Here is a 17,542-nt window from a genome sequence, read left to right as displayed (position 1 = left end):
TATAGTCCATGTTTATGAATCCACTACACAATGCATGAAGGAAACTTTTCCCTGCTTATCTGATTTTTTAATAATCTTTTGTTCATTTTGGCTAACTACTTCTCTTCCTTTTGGACTTCTATATACTGTATTATAAACTTTTCTTTTTGACAACTTATGCACATTTTCTTCAGTTAATATATTGACATGTTTAATAAATAGAGTAACATCATTGAAAGCAGAAAGTTAATGCTGTATTAGTTTTTTGTGTAAATTTAGCTATTCTGTCATTTTTATCACATAAGTTTATTTATAATTTGATATGTATAGTGGATATCCTGTGATGCTGCTCACAGTACACAAGATGCATTTATAATAACAGGAAAATTATCACATGTAATACACAATTTATTATTGTGTAATTTGATGTGACCCTTTAAAGCAATTGCAGCACCTTCACTGGGTCAGTCAGGCAAACTATTCTCAACAGATCCTAAATATCAAAGGTTAGACTGGGTTTTTCTATTTGTTTCTTTTTTCTATTTTTTTTCCTATTTGTTTTTAGATGCGACAGAGAAATTTCTATCTGACGTGTGATGTGTCAACTTTTTATTGTATATAATTAGTGGATAATCTGTTAATGGGTAAAACAACAGAAGAACAGTGAGAAGTATTCAATAAATGATTGAACATGATACAGAACCAGTTTATACCCCTAAAGAGCAAGAGTTTCATTGCTTTCCGTTTACCTCCTGGTGCTCGATAAGGTGTCCACTGAAATTCGTTTTCACAGCCACATCTCCTTCCTCAGCAACTGTCTCCAGCTCCAACTTATTCCATGTGGATTCCGACTGAAGTTCCATCTTTGTGTTTCAAATCCACCCAGGATTACAGGTATCTTTGAGACATACAACGCTCCTCAGACCACTGTTCTCATCACATCCTGAGATCCACACGGTGCCATGTGCTGCTACATGTACACACTCGACCTTTCTCCAGCAGCACCAACTCACCCTATCTCAAAGCTGTCCCACTCCACAGTTTCATTTCATTCTTCATCTTATCTGACACTTTGACAAAAACCTTTTCTCTTACTTTCAGGTTTGCAAGTTCCAACAACTCATGGGTACAAATGCCCCTCCAGATCTTTCTTCCCCTACACTTCCCTCTGACCCCATCCCTCTTCCAATTTCACCCATTGCCATGTATTCACAATATCCTCTGACCTTCCCCTCTCTGACGCTGAATGATCTCTATTTAGCAAAGGACTCAGCTTAATGCCCTTATGCCCCCAGCTCAATGAATTTCGTGCTCGGCATGACATTGAGCTCTTCTTCCTTCGCCTCTGGGCTCACTCCCTTGGCTAGGAGTCCTCCCTGACCAGCGGACCCTTTCACCCGCCTCCAGTATTCTCCCTCCATTTGGACCTCTCCCTTTGACCGCTTACTCGCTCTTGATCTTTTCATTGAGAACCGTTGGCGTGACATCTGCCATCTTAATTTCACTGCTCCCCTCGCTCACTGTAACCTGTCTCCCTCTGAAGTTGCTGCACTCCGTCCTCTCAGGGCTAACCCCGATATTGTGATCAAACCCGCTGCGAGGGTAGAGTTGTTGTCTGGCGTACCGACCTGTACCTTGCAGAGACTGAGCGCCAACTCTCAGACACTTCTTCCTACCTCCCTCTGGACTATGATCGCACCACCGAACATCAAGCCACTATCTCCTGGAGATCTTCCTTTTACAGCTTCCCAGCTCATAATCCCGCAACCCCAAACAGCCCGCTTCTACCTCCTTCCCAAAATCCATAAACAGGATTGTCCTGGTGGACCCTTCGTTTCAGCCTGTCCCTGCCCCACTGAACTTATTTTTTCCTAGCTTGTCTTTTTTTTTTCCGCCCCTTGTCCAGTCTCTTCTCGCCTACATCCGTGACCCTTCTGATGCCCTCCTCATTTCAACAATTTCCAGCCCAAACTGCCTCCTCGTCACTATGGATGTCCAATCTCTCCACACCTCCATCCCCCACCAGGACAGTCTGAAGGCTCTCCGCTTCTTAGTCAAACAGGGACCCAACCAGTCCCCATCCACCACCACCCTCCTCCACCTGGCTAAACTTGTTCTCACATTGAACGACGTCTCCTTCAACTCCACTCACTTCCTCCAAATAAAAGGTGTTGATATGGGCACCCGCATGGGTCCTAGTTATGCCTATCTTTTTGTGGGGTATGTCCAGCATTCCTTGTTCCAGTCCTGCTCGGACCCTCTTCCCCCAACTCTCTTCCAGTACATGATGTCACCGCCAAACACATCTTCCCCTCCCTTCCCCTGTCAGCATTCCAAATTTATCATTCCCTCCGCAGAACCCTGATCCACGCCTCCATCACCACCGACACCTCGTCACCTTCCCGTGTATTCGCAGGAGGTGTAATACCTGCCCTTTTACCTCTGCTCTCCTCACCATCCAAGGCCTCAAACACTCCTAGATGAAGCAGTGATTTACTTGTACTTTCAATTTAGTATACTGTATTCGCTGCTCACAATGCGGCCTTCTCTACAGTGGGGAAGACCATATGCAGATTGGTTGACCGCTTTGCGGAACACCTCCGCTCTGTGCTTAGCCTGCTGCAGTGTTCCAGTGAAGCTCAATGCAAGCTCGAGGAACAGCACCTCATCTTCCGATTAGGCACTTTACAGCCTTCTGGATTCAACATAGAGTTCAACAATTTCAGACCATGATCCAGCCTTAAACTTGTTCTGCATGTTTTTGCTTTCAGACGGAGAGGTTCATTACTCTGCCATTAACACTCCATCTAGACAAATGATTAGTCTTTTACTATAACTATTACTGCTGTCTTTGCCTTTTATTCATGACATCTTTTGTCTTTTAATCTCTCCTGCCCTCTGCACTATCACAGACCTTCCCTTTTGTTCTTCTCCAGGCCCCCCACCCTTTTTTCATGTTTGTATTTGTGGCTGTTGCGTTTTCAGTCCATTAACACCCTATCTGTACTAATGCTTTGTCTTTCAACACACTATTAACATTTTGTTTGCCTTTGCTCCATGACCTTCTGGTCAGTTATTCTCTGTAACCTTGTCCTATCTACACCTTCTCCTTTGTTATCTCTTGCCCCACCCCCACTTTACTTGCTTAAAACCTTTCACATTTCTAATATCTACTAGTTCTGAAGAAGGGTCACTGACCTGAAACGCTAACTCTGCTCTCTCCACAGATGCTGCCAGACCTGCTGAGTATTTCCAGCATTTCTTGTTTTTATTTCAGATTTCCAGCATCTGCAGTATTTTGCTTTAATCCCTACTTTTATATTCCATTCCCCTTGCAATAAACAACAACATTGCATTTGCCTTCTTAATCACTTGCTGTACCTGCATACTAACTTTTGTGTGTCGTGTACTAGGACACTCCGATCTCTCTGCATCTGAGTCCTGCAATCTCTCTCCATTTAAATAATATGTTGCTTTTCTATTCTTCTGGCCAAAGTGGACAAGTTCACACTTTGCCACAGCTTTGCCCACTCACGTAACCTATCTATATGTCCCTTTGCAAACTCCTTATGTCCTCTTCACAACTTACTCTCCTACCTATCTTTGTGTCATCAGCAAATTTAGCAACCATACATTCTGTTGCTTCATCCAAATAGTTGAGGCCCCAGCATTGATCCCTGTGGCATTCCACTAGCTAACAGCTTGCCAACCTGAAAATGATCCATTTATGCTTACTCTCTTTCCTGTTAACTAACCAATCCTCTATCCATGCTAATATGGTACCCCCTTTACCATGGGCTTTTATTTTATGATGTGGCACCTTGTCAAATGCCTTCTGGAAATCCAAGTACACCACATCCACAGTTTCCCCTTTATCCACGTCGCTTGTTACTTCCTCAAAAGAACTCTAATAAATTAGTCAAACATGATTTCCCTTTCACAAAACCATGTTGACTCTGCCTGATTGCATTGAGATTTTCTAAATGACCTGCTATAACCTCCTTAATAATAGATTCCAGCATTTTCCCTATGACATATGTTAAGCTACTGGCCTGTAGTTTCCTGCTTTCTGCCTTCCTCCTTTCTTGAATGATGGAGTTACATTCGCTATTTTCCAACCTGGTAGGACCTTTCCAGAATCTAGGGAATTTTGGAAAATTAAGACCAATGCATCCACTATCTCTGCAGCCACGTCTTTTAAGACCCTAGGATGAAGTCCATCAGGAGCTGGGGACTTGTCAGCTTTTAGTTCTAATAATTTTCTCAGTATCCTTTCCCTGATGATGGTAATTGTTTTTAAGTTCCTCCCTCCCTTGATTCACAATTATTTTAGGATATTATTTGTATCCTCTACAGTGAAGACAGATGCAAACAAATCTGTTCAATTCCTCTGCCATTTCCTTATTTTCCATTATTAACTCCCCAGACACACTCTCTAGAGGATCAATGCTCACTTTACTTGCTCCTTTCCTTTTTAAATACCTGTAGAAACTCTTGCATATTTCTGGCCAACTTTCTCTCGTACTCTAATTTCTCTCTATTATTCTTTGTCATTCTTTGCTATTTTTTATATTCTGTCCAATCTTCTGACCTGCCATTACTCTTTTCTCAATTGTACGCTTTTTCTTTCAATTTGATACTATCTTTAACTTCATTAGTTAGCCACAGATGGTGCGTCCTTCCCCTAGAGTCTTTCTCACTGGAATGTGTCTTTGCTGAGTGTTATGAAATGTCTGCCACTGCATCTCTACTGACCTATCCCTTAACCTAATTTCCCAGTTAACTTTTGCCTGCTCCGTCTTCAAACCTTCATAATTACTCTTATTTAAATTTAAAACACTAGTCTTTGCATTATTCTCGCCCTCAAACTGCAAGATTCAATCATGTGATCATTGCTACATAAGGCACCATTGCTATGAGGTCATCAATTAATCTCATTACATATTACTAGATCCAGAGTAGCCTGCTCTCTGGTTGGTTCTAGAATATGCTGCTCTAAGAAACTGTCCCTCAAAAAAAACTCCATGAACTCATCTTCCAGGCTACCTTTGCCAATCTGATTCATCCAATCTGTAGATTAAAATCACCCATGATTATTGCCGTAACTTTCTCACACGTCCCAATTATTTCTTCCTGTATACCCTGTCCTACAGTGTGGTTACTGTTAGGGAGCCTATAAACTATTCCCACAAGTGACTTCCAGCCTTTACTATTTCTTATCTCTGTTCAAACTGATTCTACATCTTGATTTTTAGAACGAAGGTCATCTCTCTCTAATGTACTAATGTCATCCTTAATTAACAGAGCTACCCCTCCACCTTTTCCTAGTTTCCTGTTCTTCCAAAATGTCATGTATCCTTGAATATTCAGGTAGTCATCTGGTAGCCATGTCTCTGTAATGGCTATCAGATCATACATATTTATTTCTATTTGAGCTATCAATTCATTTGTTTTGTTATGAATGCAATGCGCATTTTACTATTTATGCAACCAGTACCCTAAGCTGCTTACACACTATTAACTTTGTACAAGCTGTCCTTTCCTGCCACACTTTATTTCCCTTATTGCTGCCTTGTCCTCTCCAATTTATCATATTTTTTCTCACTTGATCCCTTGCCCCACTATTTAGTTTAAAGCCCTCTCTTACCCCTAGTTGTACGACTCACCAGAACACTGGTCCCAGCACGTTTCAGGTGAAGACCATCCCAGCAGTACAGCTTCCACTTTCCCCAGTACTGGTGTCAGTGCCCCATGAATCGAAATCCATTTCTTCCACACCAATCTTCGAGCCATGCATTTATCTCTCTAATTTTATTTACTCTATACCAATTTGCTTGTGGTTTCTTGAGGTTCTACTTTTTAATTTAGTCCCTAGCTGTTCATACTTCCTATACAGAACCTTTTTCCTAGTCCTATCTGTGTTGTTGGTAGTCACGTGGACTATGACAACTGGATCCTCCCCCTCCCACTGCAAGTTCTTCTCCAGCCTAGAGCAGATATCCTGAACCCTGGCAACAGAGCCCACTGGACTCTGTCTCTTGGCCGCAGAGAACTGTGTCTATTCCTCTGACTATGCTATCTCCTACCTCTACATTTCTGTGTACTCCTTCTGCTTGAATGGTTTCCTGAGCATGGTCAGTTTGCTCATCCACCTTGCAGCCCTCGCTGTCATCCATACAAGCTGATAGAACCTGAAACCTGCTGGACAATTGCAAGGGCTGAGCCTTCTCGATCCCCTTACCTGCCTCATTCGCAGTCACACCCTCCTGTCCCTGACCAAATCAGAAGACCCTATCCTATGGGGTGTTTCTGCCTTCTGGAACAAAGTGTCCAGGTAACTTTCCCTCTCCCTGATGCATCGCAGTGTCATAGCTTGGCCTCCAGCTCATCAACTCTGAACCAAAGCTCCTTGAGCTGTAGGCATTTACTGTAGACATGGTTGCCGTGGATCACACTGGTAACCACGATTTCCCACATACTGCAATTGCAACACATTGCCTATCCTGTCATCCTGATTGTTTTAAATAACTAATTAATTATTTACTTAATTAATAGGAAATACTCACCAGCCAATCTATTGAGCTTTACTATTAGTAAATAAAATCTTCCATAAACAAAGTAACAGTAATGAATAAAATAATGGCACAAAAGAGTGACCAATTCCTAGAGTGGGATGGTTTCCAATCAGGGTTTTAAAGGAAGAAGGTGAGAACATTTCAGACGCCCTAACTATAATCTTCCAAAGTTCTCTTGATTCAGGAACCATACCTTTAGATTGGAAAATTATGCAGCTCACTCAGCTATTTAAGAAAGATGACTGAGGGAAACCAGGGAATTATAGACCAGTTAGCCTAACAGCTGTTGCCAGGAAACTAGAGTCTATAATTAAGGATAAGTAGACTGAACATCTTAAATTCTCAGTTGATCAGAGAAAGCCAGCATGGATTTGTAAAAGGTAGGACATGCTTGAAGAACCTGTTTGAACTTTTTTGAAGAGGTGACTAAAGTAGTGGGTAGGAGATTTTCAATGGACATCATCTATATGGACTTACAGAAAGCATTTGATACAGTCCCTCATAACAGCTTGTTAACTAAAGTTAAAGCCCATGGAATTGAAGGCAATTTATTGACCTGGTTAGGAAATTGGCTGAGTGGCAGGAGACAGAGTAAGGGTAATAGGCAAGTACTCTAATTAACAGAATGCAACTACTGGTGTCCTGCAAGGATCTGTGTTGGGGCCTCAACTATTCATCGAATTTATCAATGACTTATATGAATAGAAAGTCACATATCCAAATTTGCCAATGGCACAAAGCTCAGCAGGATTGTAGGAGGTGTTGATGGAAGCATGAAATTACAAAGAAATATAAAGTGAATGGGCAAAACTGTGACAAATGAATTTCAAATGTAGGCAAATGTGAGGTCTTCCTCTTAACCTAAAAAGGGTGGAACAGGACACTCCCTAAATGCTGAAAAACTAGAAACTGTGGAGGTCTAAAGGGACTTGGGGGTCCATATACATAGATCATTAAAATGTCATGGACAGGTACAGAACATAATCAAAAAAGCTAATGGAATACTAGCCTTTATATCTATAGGAATAGAATACAAGGGGTTAAAAGTCATGCTTCAACTATACACAGTCCTGGTTGGACCACACCTGGAGTACTGTGAGGAGTTCTGGGCACCACGCCATAGGAAGGATATATTGGCCCTGAAGGGAGTGCAGTGTAGATTTACCAAGATAATACCTGGAACATAAACTAAGGTTATAGTCCCTGGAATTTAGAAGGTTAAAAGGGTAATTTGATTGAAGTTCCCAAGATATTATGGGAAACCGGGTCGATAGAAACTATTTCTGCTGTGTAAGGATTCTAGGACTAGAGGGCATAGTCTTCAAAATTATAGCCTTTCAGGAGTCAAATTAGGTAACACTTTTAAACACAAGGGTGATAGAAGTGTGGATCTCTCTTCTGCAAACAGCAATTGATGCTAGATCAATTGTTAATTTAAAATCTGAGATTAAAAGCTTTGGTTAACAAAAATCAATCAAAGAATATGGGGCAAAGATGGGTGTATAGAGTTAGTTCACAGATCAACCCTGTATTCTCTGGAGTTTAGAAGAATGAGGCAATCTCATTGAAACTTATAAAATTCTTAAAAGGGATAGATTGGGTAGATGCAGAAAAGATGTTTCCCCTGGCTGTGACGTCTACAACCAAGGGACACAGTCTCAGAATAAAGGGCAAGCCATTTAGGACTGAGTTGAGGAGGAACTTCTTCACTCAGAGGGTGGTGAATCTTTGGCATTCTCTGCCCCAGAGGGTGGTGGAAGCTGAGTAAGTTCAGGAGAGATCAATAGATTTCTAGTTGCTAATGACATCAAGGGATATGGGGATAGTGCAGAATATGGCACTGAGGTAGACGATCAGCCATGATCTAGAATGGCGGTGCTGGCTCAAAGGGCTGAATGGCCTACGCCTGCTCCTGTGTTCCAAACCATGATCTCATTGAATGGCGAGCAGGCTCAAGGGGCTAAATGGCTTATTCCCGTTCCTGCGTACTTATATGCATAGCCACACCTTTTGGTTAAAAAATGAAAACTAAATGATTGTTGTGTATACGTGGAACAAAATGATGCCACTGGAGGGGGAATGAGATAATCTCCACAGTGAGACTGCTTCATTCTGCCAGTAAAATCATAAAGGACTGAGGTTTCTAATGTTCCAAGGCAATGATCCCAAAATATGGAATTGAATTGGGTAAAGGTGATTTATTTTGCTGTAGGATAGTCAACTAAGAATTTAAGTTTTCTTTTTATGTACCAAATTCATATTATAATCTTCTCTGTGAGTTACTTATAATAGAGTAGTGTTTGGGGACATAGATTGAAGATTTTGGGCAAGAGATGCAGGAGGAACATGAGGAAGAACTTTTTTTACTCAGCGGGTGGTAATGACCTGGAACACACTGCCCACAAGTTTGGTGGAAATGGAGAATTCAATGATTTCAGAAGGAAATAAATTTGCAGGGTTACGGGAATTGAGTGGGGGAGTGGGACTGACTGGATAGCTCCATGGAGAGCCAGCATGGAGTTGGTGGGCCGAATGGCCTCCTTCTGTACTGTAAATGACTGACTCCAAGTTACTTGTTTAAACAAAAGATATGTACTGAGGTGTAGGGATATAATTTGTATCTCACTTTCCTGATCATACAACTGCTTAATTCGCACATTAACTAAATGCTATGACAAAAGTGGCATGGTAAGTTTGGAGAAAAAGCTAGAATTAAATTGATGTATGGATTATGAGCAGTTCTAGTGACATCACTGTAAAACTTTTATTTCCCCTGTAATTGTGACCATGCCATCAGCTCTTCAAAAATATCTCATTAAAAGATGTGATGTCTCATAGGTTGTAAATGTTAGTTTATGAAGCTAATTCAAATGATTTTGCCTGTCTGCAATTGTAAATATATTCCATAACTCCTGTGCGTGTTAGTGTACAGAGTGGTTAGAACGTGGAACTCACTACCACAAGGAGTATTTGAGGTGAACAGCATAGATGCATCTAAGGTGAAGCGAGATAAACAGAGGGAGAAAGGAATAGAATGTTATGCTGAGAGGGGTCGACAAGAAGAGGCTCATGTGGAGCCTAATCACCAGCTTGGGCCAAATGGCCTGTTTCTGTGCTGTAGGTTCTAAGTAGTTAACAGGTTTGGACAAGCCATTTTTTGCTATTTTCATATAAATGGGATGATGCTTGTATTAACATAGACTAGGGGTTTTGTTTAATAAACTTTGTACACTTTGCATCATGCTTTTAAGGCTGTGTGCATGTTATATGTATTCTATTCTTATCTATAAATGGGGCTTGTTGTCTGCCTAAACTTGAGCATGGACAGCCTTCCATGATATCTGTATTCCAGCCATTTTGGTTAGTACACTATAGGTAAATTAGGAGTAGATCTTTGGTAGAATGAAATTAAAACCCTTTTCTTTAATACTGGACACTTTAAAATGTGTGCTTAAAATGTAGACTTAAATAAAAACCCAATGGTGCTGGAGCCATAAAAGGGTCTGTGTGGACTGGCTTTTCCTGTGTTTATGACCCTGAAAGCCTTTTGAAAAACAAATGGCTCAACATTTTCCTCATTTGATAATCAATGTCAATCCTTATGAGTACTTCCTGGTAAAAACATCTAAAAGGTGACCAGCAGAGGTCAGCTTCAGCTGAATTTTAGGCCTGAAGCTCTTGACACTGACAGATTTACAAGATGGAGAGACACTAGTGTATACCAAACAAGCAGTGTAGCACAAAAAAACCCATCAACGGGCTAAAAATGTTTTTATAAATCAAGTGTAAAAATCAGGCAGGAACTGTGAAATGGGAATCGAGATGCCATTTTTCTTTGTGCAAGAGCCTTATTACCAGTTTTGCAGAGCACTATGGAAGGTCCAGAGCAAAAGATATGCTCTCACTGTCTATAAGGAAATGAAGCTAAGTTGAGTGAACTCTGTTCAGAGTGGTCCTTTAGTATATGACTTAATAATTATAAACTCAATTTAAGTACAGGATAAACCAGGAAAATGGCTGATGCACTAGGAATGACAGCTATAGAGGATGAATGGATGGCAAAACTTGCATGCCATAAGCAGCTCATGTCAAAGCCAGAATGCTGCAGAGAAACATTCAACCTCGACCTGATTGTGCTGCCATTTTTAGAGTGAAGCTGATTCTGAACTGAGCTGCTGCACAATAATTTGATTTTGAAATTAATACTATTTTGTAATTATCTCTGAATCATATCTTTCATGTATAGAGTTAGGAAATAAGTATTTGAATTATAACTATCGCCCCATTCACTTGTTTATATCTGGTAAACTAAAAACAGCATCATATACTAGACCCTAAACAAACATAAAGGCATATTGGAATATGTTAATTGTGAGCGTAATTACACCTGGATTTTTCAGCTGATCATCCTTGCATTAGTGGATGTTTGGGTGATCCGAATGCTAGATATTTTTTGGGAACAGATATAGAATAATTGGAAGAATCTGCCTGGAGTCAGTCAATAACATTTGAGAAATCCAAGGTATAGCCATAGTGGTCTCATAATTGCTGGTCCCAATTGTGCAATCTTTTAAGTGACTGACTTGCCCAGAAAAGGACCTACAAGGGCCAGTCTCCACTTTCTTTGGTCAAGGAAACCGGTTTAGGTAATGGAGAAATCAAGCAATTGGTTAAATTACTTACCTCTGATTCATCCTTTCATATTTTGTGTTAGGAGAAATTGGGTTGAAGTTGCAAACTGTACAATTAACACATTTTGCTATAAAGGAGTAGGTCTTGGGCCTCCTGCTGTACTGAATTTTTGGTTGTTTATCCAAATTTGATCCTATTGAATTTTGGGATAACTCATCTTCACGTATGAAAATCAAAGACAAGATTGGACCTGATTTTATTTCTGCATTGAGAGCTTGCACTATTTTTAGAAAAGTATTTGGGAATGATTTGCAAAGATCCTTTTCAGGAAACTGACCCAATATTTATAAATGCACTTAATAGGATAAGCTTATCTTTGTTTGACTTTGTCAATCCATGTCCAATGAATTTGTCTTCAATTTGCTGTATTCCAATGCAGAAATTAACTAGATTATTACCTTATTTAATTCCAATTAAGTCAAAGTAGCAAGTTCATCTCCTCCCCCTCTCCGTCATCCAACTTTCTCCCCTCTTTTTTTGTAAGCACTGACTCTTGCTAAGGTAGTTCTATCAACACTGGCAAGTATCTGGTAATTTACTGAAGTACTCATTCTTTCTGTGGACCATTGGTGGCGAGCCTGAGTAGATTATTGACTTCAGGCAAATCATGGCCAAACCCAATCCTGGTCTTCACACAAAATTCATTCATGACATGTATTCATGACTGACTTCTTTCCCTCCCTTAGCTGAAATCTCAGACCGGAGATCAAATCCTCGGATCTTCCTGGTCTGCGTTATTCACTAATCTACAGACCACTGCATTTACAAAGTGACCTAATGGGGAAGTTATATTGTTCAGTGTGGGAGAAATGCACTAAGAACTGACTTAAATGTATCCTCAAATGGGGCCAGTAGTGAGATTAAATGCATTTTTAAAAAAAAAAGCAAATTCTAATTAAACCCTAAGATTTACACACATTCCTTACCAGGGTTAGAAAACCAGCCATTAAGAACATATGCCCAGATACACTTAAGAGGGATAATAAAGACTGCTGATTTATCCTGACCTGCATGCAACCCCTTTTGTTAGTAAAGATCTCAAACCAGGGAGTAAATGGCTGACACGACACATCAGCTGCTGCTGTGGCATTGATTTGGAGTTCATCAAGGGTTTGAATCGGACAATGAGATGATTTAGACCAGAAGGGTTTGACTCCCAACGTGTCACTTGGACGGATGAATAAAATGGTTTCTTTGGAAATTAAGAATGTACAAGATGGTGTTTTAATACTAAGGTTCAGTCCTAATTCTTTTAATCTTTGTAGTGGACAGTGCATGAGATTTATGTCTAGTATATGTAGCAAGGCAACCCTATAAAATTGAAACTGAAGAGAAAAATTACAGAAGTTAAGATTGTATGGCTATCAGCCAGATGTGTCCATTAGATGTAAGTTTCCCTGACATCAAACGAGGTGAGATAACAGAGTTTTCCAGATAAGCTATCAGCATAGTAGGTGAATTTACTCACAAATTGAGGCTCCAGGATGAATGGATAGCACCTCTACAGACAGACTGATCATTCTGACACCTCAAGGACTGACATCCTCTCAGAGGAAGGTAGGGAAACCAGTTCATCTATCCCAGCCCAAAAGGAGATGTCATACAAGTTCTGGAAATATTGCTAACTACAAAACTATAGACTATTATCTGCTGGCTAATGCTATTTAATTGCTCAGCTAATACTGAATTAATCTGACCAGTTTATATTCATTTCAGATACTGATTTGAGCTGCAAATTTATAATGAAGCAGTTAATATTGAAGTGATATAACTTAGCCTTTGTGATTTATTTCATTAGTTAACAATGTACTAATACTTACATACTGTTAAAATGCAGCTAACTAATTCTATGGTTAATAAGTAATTGGTAGTTCATGAGTTTTGCTAATAATTGACAAAGTTAATTCATTCACTCAGTAGTTCGTGCAGATCCTGATGGGAGGTTGGTAGTATAAATACTAACATGATCCAAACTGATTAATGCAAGGCAGTTTAGCAATCCAAAATTAAGCTGTGTGGTAAATCCCAGGCAGATCTTGACGAGGAGTAAAGTGAAGGTTTACTTTAGTGCCCTTGATGAATATTTTAGTCAAGGTATTGATCTCTGGGTTCCTACACCAGCTTTGTTCATATTTTTCACAATGTTGTCATTTGTTTTGGGGAAATTTATGCTGACAGGAGGCTGTTATAATCATTTTTATATTTTGAAGGTGGTATTTTTTTCTTCACGCTGGTTTGACACTATTGGTGTTGAGGATTTTGCTTCAAGTTTTCTTTTGATTTACGAGTCAAATGTATGAAGAAATTGATGTTTTAATGCACCTACAAATTTAGTATTTAATATCTTTCAAAATTGTGTAGGATTAGGCCTATTTTGGAATTGTGGAGTTAAGGTGCTACAGACTTTGATTGCCAGCAGAGGGCATTCATTTCCATACACATACCTACTTTCTATTTTTCTCAAGTATACCTTGTTCTCTCCATCAGCTTTTTTTTTTGCTTTCAGACTTTCTATTTTTTCCATTCTATTTCTCACCAGCTGTCTCCACAGCAAGTGGAATAGCAAAAAAACAGAGTGACCTAAAATTATGGGGGACAATTCACATTGGTAGGACTTTGGGAGAAACTAACTTCAATGGAAATTCCAGGCATGTGTGTCTTCAAGAGAAGCAGTAGTGGAGACATTATTACTTTAAAAAGCATTGTCTCTTAGTGGGCAAAAGTAACATAATTGCTCTTACTCCCAAGTTATAAAGGTTTATACCAAGTTTGTACTTGACTAGGAGGTTGATTGATCATCCAGTGCAAAGTGTTGCAGACTGGTACATTCCAAGGTCCAGGACTACGTGCTGAGGGATGCACTAAAGCTTAGGGCAGCCTCCGCAAAAAGGCTCAATGGGGAAAGGCCACTGTGCGAGGCCCTCCTGCCATAGTGAACTGAGGGGCTGTAAAACCCCTTGGGCTGTATACACCAAAGATGTTTTTGCTGTGTAATGCAAATGTACATTGCATATAAAATGGAATAGCAGGAATTGAGGCACCTTATGTTGTCTCGAAGGAATCTGATCTCGATTGTACTTTCTGAAATGTGAAATTTGAACTTTTTTGTTATGTATTTTTTGCAAATTTTTGTGAGAAGTATATTTTTGGAAAAAAAAGTAGAAAATTGATTGAAGGTAAGTATTCTCTGCAAACTGAGTCACAGATCTAGGCTGTTTAGCCCATGGAGCCATTTTGTTATCCAATTTCCGAGTAATTATTAACCTTTTAAACACTAATTGATACATTCATGGTCTACTTTGCATTCCACATTCTGTAAGTCCTGAGACTTTCTGCTGAATTCTAGTTATGGTTTAGATTGCTTTCCCTGCCTAATTTGGAGTTACTTGGACAACTCAACCAAGTCTATCTGCATCAGCTAAAGAATAATGATATTTTAAGTTTGTAAAGGAGACAAGAGAACATAATCATTTCTTATAGCCCTCCGAGTGCTAGAGGCATTGCCATGGCGAATGTACCAGTTTACGGTGACTGCCTGACAGTTAACTGCCAAGCTTTGTTTAAAATTTAAACCGGGCAGCTTGACTCTGATTTGTCAAGGCATTGCCCTGAGAAATGAACCAGCGAATGGCTGTCACTTCACTGGTTCATTCCTCAGGGCAATACCATGACCAGAGTCGAGCTGTCTGGTTTAAATTTTAAACAAAGCTTGGCAGTTAACTGTCAGGCAGTCACCATAAACTGCTGCATTCGCCATGGCAACATTTTACAGCCAGGTTGATCCACGTCCTGAGGTTTTCTTACACTATGACTGCAGTAATATAAATACATTTCTTGTCCTCCTTTTGGTATATTAAGCTTCACTGTTTCTTTCACTGCTTAAGATGCTTTCAGAAAACTTAGTGCCACAAAAGATTTTTTTCCCCCCCAGTGGAAGTATAAATGAACTTCTGGTGATAGTGTAATTTCCAAGACATTTTTTTAAGCATTTATTGCTAGTGTATAAGTTTGATTGCAATAAATGTATTAAATACAAAAGTTTGCTACATTTTCCAGAGAATTCTTTTACTTCATTAAGCTTGGTCTCTAAAATGAATGGTAATACAAAAATACTGCTGATGGTTGTCGATTGCATTTTATGGCTGAAATATTAGTATTTAAACATTTTAAATAAAAACCAAAGTACATAAAAGTAAAACATGCACTTTAAAAAAAAATGATTCAATAAATTTGGAGGTTTTCTTTTTAAAAATTAGGGTTGGCAGTGATTGTTCTTCAGTTAAACAAGTAGAATATTGGATACGGACTGTAAGGCAACTTAAGTATAGTTGTCAGTGAAATGATTCTCATTACAAACAAGTACTATAGATAGCAACTTTCTGGCTAATTGTTTGCAGCAATATACGCACATCTTCTTCCAGTTTTATTAATTTTTGTGCTTTTTCCTCCAAAGCTTTCTGGTTGTCATCGTAGCTTTTTTCCAGTTCTGTAGAAAACACAATGTTAGCTTGCATGTCTTGAGTCATTAAGATATGATTACAGATTTTAGGTTAATAGTCTTGTCATTTCTGCTTTATGACTGTTTTGTATCAGATACTTTAATGATGAAGAGAATGAAGATATTCTAGTACAATTAATGTTGCTGCTCCCATTTATGAATTAAGTTCATTGTTACTGTTTTCTCCTACAGTTAGATCTCAACAAAGGTGTAAATAGTGCTCACAATTTTACTTTTACTTTAATTGTTTAATCCTAAAAGTTTTCAAACTTTGGATGCTCAACTGGCACATGTAGAAAGAATATGTATTTTGATCAGTTGCTGCTAACTGCAGTCCTTCCACTTCTACGTGCATCTAGTGCAGTTTACTGTGGGACAAGCTTCTAGTTTCATTCAGATTTTCTAACTGAAAATTTCAGAATTTGACACTGCAAATATTCATGTAGAAAAATACTGGCGGCAGGTGAATGGGCTAAGCTGATTCACATTTTTGCAGTACTTGTCTTTAAAATACTCATGTATGTTGATACTTCATCATCCTGTGAAGAATTGGGACCACAGAAAATAATATCTCTAAATTATAGGGGTTTACTTCCACTAAGGTCGATCACTCTCCTTGCCACAGTTACTTAAAGCAAGGAAAATCAAGTCTACGGTGCACACTAGGGAAAGAATGCCTTCAAATGAAACATGTTGAATAAATCCGAGGATTTCAGACGCTGACCTGACTATGAAGTAAACTGTCTAAAACTTCATTAATTTCAACAGATTTCAGCAAGACCCTTACTTACTGAGGATATTCTCATGGTGCCTACTGGCAAATGATTTATCTCATAGTATGGAATTGAAAAGGTTATAAATAACGGCTACAGCTTAGGTTGAATTAAGCTATTTAATCTGGATGATAATAGGACTAAAAGATACAAGTAATTCACAAGCTTCAAGCAAGGATTAGGAAAAAACTTTTTTCACAGCACTGTGGGTATGTCGAACAGACTGAGAAAAAATAATTCATCCAGAGTAAATTAACATTGAGGGAGCTGGATAAATATTGGGGATTCCAGGAATATTTACAGGGTTGTTCATTTTTTCCACCTAGGGAGGTGGGGGAAGATCAAAGGTGTACATCAGAGATCGATGCAGTTTGGAGGTACTGACATCCATGACAGAATACACAGACTCGAGATAGAGCAGCTTCTTAGACTTTCCTGACTCTAGACTTTGTTCTCATTTCTGAATATAAATGCGAACCTATGCCCCTCAAAATAGTCGGTAAACAGTGTGCATGGTTAAGCTGCAGTGACTTCAGAGCAATTTGGTAGCCCAAGGTGATTGCTGTCATCCAAGATTTACATAGCATTGAGCCTGAATCAGATGTGAAGCGCTAAGTCTAGTTCCAATTAATCTATGCATAGAACTAGGGCACTCTGTTCTGCCCTGTTAATACAGCAAAGAACTTGATTAGCTACATTAATACAACAAAATGAATATCAACAAGACTGAGGAGATGCAGTTTAAGTCTCTAATGTGGCTGTGCTCAGTGATCAGCTCCAACATATCAAACAATGTTAGCAGAGGTAAGCATTGAAAAATCTAGAGAAGCCACAGATGAACTTCACTGGCAATGGACAGAGACTTATGCTGAGATCAAAGCAGAAAGGATCTCACGCAAGGTCTACAAATCTTGAATCCAGGCACTATCAATTGAAATGAACAGTGAACCACTAGATGGCAGTTTCTTTTGCCAATATACCACCAGTTTGAGTACTCAATTATGAATTTAACTCCAACTGATTTG

General features: G+C 39.3%; 1 protein-coding gene across 1 annotated transcript in view; it reads right to left on the bottom strand.

Annotated features, from left to right (window-relative positions):
• Window positions 1-15,208: 15,208 nt before the first annotated feature.
• Window positions 15,209-17,542, bottom strand: part of lamb1a (laminin, beta 1a) — a 98,841-nt gene continuing 96,507 nt past the window's right edge. Inside the window, exon 33 of the mRNA XM_068059037.1 lies at window positions 15,209-15,732. Within this exon, the coding sequence (XP_067915138.1) occupies window positions 15,596-15,732 (137 nt within the window). The 3' untranslated portion in view covers window positions 15,209-15,595. The remainder of the gene's footprint in view (window positions 15,733-17,542) is intronic.

The sequence above is a fragment of the Heterodontus francisci genome, chromosome 27 (assembly GCF_036365525.1).
Source record: "Heterodontus francisci isolate sHetFra1 chromosome 27, sHetFra1.hap1, whole genome shotgun sequence".
Taxonomy (NCBI): domain Eukaryota; kingdom Metazoa; phylum Chordata; class Chondrichthyes; order Heterodontiformes; family Heterodontidae; genus Heterodontus; species Heterodontus francisci.
This window is presented reverse-complemented; position numbering and strand designations above follow the sequence as displayed.